The sequence below is a fragment of the Sinocyclocheilus grahami genome, unplaced genomic scaffold, assembly GCF_001515645.1.
Source record: "Sinocyclocheilus grahami isolate Dianchi unplaced genomic scaffold, SAMN03320097.WGS_v1.1 scaffold512.1, whole genome shotgun sequence".
Taxonomy (NCBI): Eukaryota; Metazoa; Chordata; class Actinopteri; order Cypriniformes; family Cyprinidae; genus Sinocyclocheilus; species Sinocyclocheilus grahami.
This window is the reverse complement of record NW_015505691.1, coordinates 692,094-698,603: the sequence shown is the minus strand read 5'-3', so window position 1 is coordinate 698,603 and position 6,510 is coordinate 692,094. Positions and strand designations below refer to the sequence as shown.

The following is a 6,510-nucleotide window of genomic DNA, read 5'->3' as shown; positions in this document are numbered from 1 at the left end:
GTTTTTATCAGTAATTGTACTTTTTTGAGTAGTTAAAAAATTGTGTACTTGTACATTAAGTGATGTATCGGTACTTTTACGCCACTATTTTCCTCCGTTTGTGGTTGTTACATGCTTATTTTCATTTTATTTTTATCCATCAACGTGATTGGATAGATAGTAATAGGTCTCGTGACTTTCGTCAAATCAAATTGTGCATAGAAAACTTTAACCGCCAACTGTTTATCATGGCTGCTGGAAGTGCATTCTTCAAGCATCAATTCAGTCGCATCTTCCTCTAACTTAATATGTTAAGGTAAATTTCGGATTTCTGCTTACTAAATGATATGTATATATGCTTGCCTATCTACACGGCCTGAAATTTGGTGTGAGGTTGCAGGTATTGCATACAGGGTTAACTCCCGCAAGTGCCACGTTCGGTAAATTCCCACTGCTGCCTCTCCTCTAGAAGACTTGGAATGTAGTGCAGAATGTGGACTGTTTTTATTGTGCCTTTCAATTTCTTGACATCTCCTGTCATTTATAGAATAGAGTTCCAATTGTGAAAAATAGTATAAAAAATATATAATGATGAAAATTACAGTAAACAGTAACGTGAAATATATAAAGTTACAATTTAGAATAGCTGTTTTCTGTGCAAATATATAGTAAAAAATTATTTATTTCTGTGATCAAAGCTGAATTTTCAGCACCATTACTCCAGTCTTCAGTGTCACATGATCTTCAGAAATCATTCTAATATGCTGATTTGCTCAAGAAACATGTCTGATTATTATCAATGTTGAAAACAGTTGTGCTGCCAAATATTTTTGTGGAAAATGTGATGCATTACCTTTCAGTCTGGAGTAAGATTTAAAATAATAATAATTAATACTTTTATTCAACAAGGTTGCATTGAATTGGTTTAAGTGGCAGTAAAGATATACTTATTACAAATTATTTATATATTTTTAAAAATGCTGTTCTTTAACTTTGTATTCAACAAATCATCCTATCACAATTAGGATTACCTATAAAGTATCACAGTTTCCACAAAAATATTAAGAAGCAAAAACTGTTTTCAGTATTGATAATAAAAATAACCATTATTAATAATTGATCACAAATAATAATTGTTGATAATTAAGCAGCAAATCAGCATATTAAAATGATTTCTGAAGGATCATGTGGCACTAAAGACTGGAGTAATGATGCTGAAAATTCAGCTTTGGTCATAGAAATAAATTAAATTTAAACATTAAACCATTAAAACATTTACATTAAAATATCATTAATAGAAAAATAGCCTCACTGCACTTGAAAGCAAAAGTCTTCAGATTTAATGTTTAGAGTAAGTTTGAGAATTATATTTTTACAGTTTAAACATTTTCTTATAGACACGTGAAATTCTGGAAGAAATATAATGATATACATACATTCATTGTTATCTTATGTCTGCTGAAAACTGCTACGTTCATGTTTCTGTGAGCTTTCACAAAAATGTATTTAAAATTAACATAACATGGAGGCTGATTAAATTAACTTATGAAGTTAATTTACTTGTTGTATGAAGTTGATAAATTGTAATCAATTTACTTATTTATGCGTTCCTGTAGCTCAAACAGTATATATGGTGCTAACAATGTCATTTTTGTGGATTTGATTCCCAGAGAATGCATGAGCTGATAAAATATATATCTTGAATTCACTGTAAGTCACTTTGGATAAAAACTTTATGAAAAATACATAAATATAAAATATAAATATAATGTGCATAACGACAATGCATCTAATAAGTTGATTAGCTGATTGGTATGTCACCATATTATAATTTGTTGAGATAGGGAATTGGTGGGTTTTTGTTAAATATAAGCCAAAATCATCACAATTAAAAGAACCAAAGACTTAAACTACTTCAGTCTGTGTGCATTGAATTTATTTAATACACGAGTTTCACAATTTGAATTGAATTACTGAAATAAATGAACTTTTCCACGACATTCTAATTTATTGAGATGCACCTGTGTGTGTATATATATGTGTGTGTGTGTTTTAGGGTGTTTTCACGCTTGAGTCCACTTTAAAAGAACTGAACCCAGACCCCTTTAAGTGGACCAAGTGAAAAAGGACCCAGTTTTCTTTACGTTCACACTGTCCCTGTTTCTGAAAGAGGACTCGGATCCTTTTTTGGTCCACTTAAGCTGGCTGCACACTAGATGATTTTCAAATCTGAAAAGATTTTAAAACAATGGGAGACCACAGACATGAGGACAATTCAACCAATTTTTTGCCTTATAATCCTCTGAATGCGCACACTAGATGATTAGACCAGGCCACGACATTTTGCAGTGACACGAGATCTCACGGACACTCACGAGATCAAACGTGACCAGAGAAGAAAAACAAATAGAGGACAATCAATGTTGTCAGCTGGCTCTCCCGGCACGCGTTCTGTTGTACAGTGAAAAACAAAGTATAAAAAAGAATATGGGTGATGTTCTCTGCTTTCATGGCATGTTTGTGGCTGCCAAGTTTCAGCTATAGAAACACGCAACATCCGGTAGGTGTATCACGTCAGAGGCAGCCCGATCAAGAGATTTGAGTTAGGCGACGCTCCGTCTCGATCGGGAGCAGTTAAAGGGTCATATGATGCTATTTTAAAGATCATTATTTGGTGTAACAGAATATGTTGACATGCTTTAATGTTCAAAAAACAGATTATTTTTCAAATACTGTACATTATTGTAGGTCCTCTATGCCCCGCCTCTCTCAAATGCTTCGTTTTCTACAAAGCCCCCTCCTTTGACAAGCGCAGTCTGCTCTGATTGGCCAGCTGACCCAGTGCATTGTGATTGGCCGTAAGTGATCTTAAAGATTCCTAAATGCATCTATTTTCGGAAGGCCAAAAAAGTGCTTTTGCTTTTGTGTGTTAGAACGAGGATGTTAGGATTCACAGTGGACGAAGCCCGGGGTCGTCACATGTGCTTACCGCTCCTTCGTCGGATCCGCCGGCCACGCCGTTCTCAACCCTGCCACCTCTGCTCACTGTAGCCCGGCCTCAGCTCACGCTAAGCCGGGGCTTCCGCTAGGCCGCTGTGTTTTTCGTTGTAAAAGCGAAACTACTTTGTTTGGTCTTCCAAAAGTGGACACGACTACAAATCAGTGGTTAAGTTGTATTTACAACACTGTTCCAGAACAGTTTAACCCAAATATCCAGATGTGTGCAGCGCATTTTATGGAGGACTGTTTACGGATCCTGGGAGAGTAACGTTAGACTAAAATGCCGGCAGTTCTGACTCACGTAAGTAAGTTTTAATTTAAAGGGTTTGCCACTGATGATTCAAACGTGAGTTTTGGGCAGTGTAGAGTAGCGCTTGTTGTTTATAATTTCTCAGATCACAAATGCAGACAGGGTTTTATGTTTAAGCGGCGCAATGCAACGCAACGCGTAAAAAGACAGTATAAGTCATTATAATCAGTAATTATGTCCCCACTGGATGCAACAAATGTCTCATTTGTAATGTTTTTTTTGTCTCGTCGCTCCGGGACACGGCATCAACAGTATGTGAGGGGCGTAACATTTCCGTCTCACGCTTGAGGTATTCGGCCAATCACAACGCACTGGATAGCTGGCCAATCAGAGCACACCTCGCTTTTTCAGAACGATGAGCTTTGTAAAAATTGATGCGTTTCAAAAAGGCGGGGCATAGAGGAGAAACAATAATGTACAGTATGTGGAAAATAATGTGTTTTTTTTTACTTTAAACCACATAAACACATTTCATTACACCAAATACACAAAATAATGTTCTTTTTATCAGCATCATATGACCCCTTTAATTTCTGTTTTTCTCCGTTCACAGAAGCGCTGCAGGTGCGTGATGTGATGATGTGTGAATTCTCATGGTCTGTTGTTTACGCTGATATTTGCGCATGTATAGCTAAAGCCCTGAATAAAACAAAAAAAACTAAAGATATTCTAATCTTACTGGTCAGTGACAGACTAATGAGCTTCGGTTGTCGGTCAGGAAAATAACCTAAATGAACAAAATGCTGTCATTCTACAATTCTCCACCAGATTCATATGCTGCGCGCAAGTTCAGGCTAACTCAAAAACTTGCGTACACTAGCTAAGACCAGACGTGAGATTTGATCGTAGATTGAAGTTTTGCGTTGAAACGACCATCATACTTTCGTTTCATAAATGAGACCCATTGGCCCTTAATTATCAATCTAACACACAAGGAATAAAAAAATGAACCAAACCTTATCATATACTCAACTTATCGCAGTTTTTTTTTTTTTTGTTAATCTGTTAATTGTTTAAGTGAAATATATTTTGTGTTGTCCTATTTATTTTATTCATTTTATTCTGTTTTTCTTCCGTTCACAAAATTGCTGCTGGTATGTGATTTGACCATGTGTGAATCCTCAGGTTCTGTTGTTTATGCTCCTATTTGCACATGTAAAACTAAACCCCCCGGGTAAATCATATATTTGTGATATTTATAATAGGTCACAGATACATCCATTCTAATTTACACAAGCACAGATCCGAGCGCACAAATCAACTTACGACACGGTTAATGTGATTCATGAAACATTTGTATGCTGTCAATCCCATCATACAAATGATGGATCAGATCATAAATAATGGAGACAAACAAAATGTGCAGAGTGGTGGGTCCCCCGGACCAAGGTTGAAAACCACTGCCTTATTGTGTACAGGAAAAGATGGAGTATACAGCGTACATGTTGTTGGTTATGATGCTTTGAATGTCTAAATAGTTTGATGTCTTTTGCTTTGAGCCTAGTTAACTTGTAATTTGCCTTTTTTCACTTTAGACCTAATGACGCTAAAGGAGGAGAATCTCGAGCTTAATGAAATGGAGCAGAAGTATCAGTATGAGAGACATCATGATTTTATGACTGAAGAAATATCCAGAAAGACTGAAAAGACTTCCTCACAAAAAAGAGGTCAGAAGAAAGGAACTAAAAGGTATTTCACCTGCCAAGAGTGTGGAAAGAGTTTTGATCAAGTTGGAAATCTTAAAGTCCACATGAGAATTCACAAAGGAGAGAAACCTTTCACCTGCCAACAGTGTGGAAAGAGTTTCAATGAAAAAGGAAACCTTACTGTCCACATGAGAGTTCACACTGGAGAAAGGCCTTTCACCTGCCAGCAATGTGGAAAAGGCTTCTCTCAAAGAGGAAACCTTAAAGTCCACATGAAAATCCACACTGGTGAGAGCTCTTTTACTTGCCAACAGTGTGGAAAGTGTTTCACTGAAAAGGGAAACCTTAAGGTCCACATGAGAATTCACACTGGAGAGAGCTCTTACACCTGCCAACAGTGTGGAAAGAGTTTCACTCAAAAAGGAAACCTTAAAAAACACATGAGGATTCACACCGGAGAGAAGCCTTACACCTGCAAATTATGTGGGAAGGGCTTCACACGTGAACTAGGCCTTAGTTATCACATGAACAGTCACACTGGAGAAAAACCATTCATATGTGGTCAATGTGGAAAGAGTTTCACTCGTAAAGTGACCCTTGATACCCACATTAGAGTTCACACTGGAGAGAAGCCGTTCGTATGTGGTCAGTGTGGAAAGAATTTTAGATGTAAAGAAAACCTTAATCAGCACATGAGGATTCACTCAAGGGAGAACTGTTTTATATGTCAACAGTGTAGAAGGACTTTCACAAACATGAAACGCCTTAAGAATCATTTAATAACTCACACTGGAAAGAAGCCTTTCATGTGCCATCACTGTGGAAAGAGTTATATAAATAAAAGAAACCTTCAGACTCACATGAGATCTCGCACTAGAAAGAGGTCTTTCACATGTCTTCAGCGTAAGAAAAGTTTAATATATCGAAGAAGCCTGAAACGTCATTTACAAATTCACTCTGGAGGAAAACAATTTAAATGCAATCAGTGTAATAAAAAATTCCTGTTGCCATCACACTTACAGATACACCTGAAAAGCCATGCAGATGTGAGACCCTATTCGTGTTCTTTGTGTGGAAAGCATTTTAAATGGCCTAGCAATTTACTATGGCACCAGAAAATATGTGTCTGTGTAAAATTAAGGCTACGCTCACACCACAGTTGAATGTGGGCCAAATCTGATTTTATGATAATCATACACATCTAAACAAGTAATGCTTCTACAACCACCACCCTGTTTTTCCCCTCCATTGTTACTTAATTTATTTGCATTAAACCTCTCTTTACTTAACCATTTTATACTTTGACGCTTCCTATTTTCTTACGTACACTTGAACTCGTGGCCATACCTCACCATCACCTTTGGTATACTTTCGGTTGTGGTGGATGCCCTCTAATTTCGTCTGTATAGAAGCGTCACGCCATTTCTTATATTGATACTTTAGAATCAAAATATTAATTAAACTGTCTTGTTGTGAAGTGCTTCAGTGAAAAGAAATATTATAAATAAAATGACAAACTGAATTAAATATTGAACATCCCACTGCATTATAGGATTCATCTCCAAATGGTTCAAT

At 36.6% G+C, this 6,510-nt stretch overlaps 1 protein-coding gene across 1 annotated transcript; it reads left to right on the top strand.

Annotated features, from left to right (window-relative positions):
* Positions 1–4,828: 4,828 nt before the first annotated feature.
* Positions 4,829–6,273, top strand: LOC107554752 (gastrula zinc finger protein XlCGF52.1-like). Its single transcript, XM_016237353.1, has one exon. It carries the CDS (start codon positions 4,830–4,832, stop codon positions 6,096–6,098), a length of 1,269 nt encoding a protein of 422 aa, XP_016092839.1. The 5' UTR covers position 4,829; the 3' UTR covers positions 6,099–6,273.
* Positions 6,274–6,510: the final 237 nt, after the last annotated feature.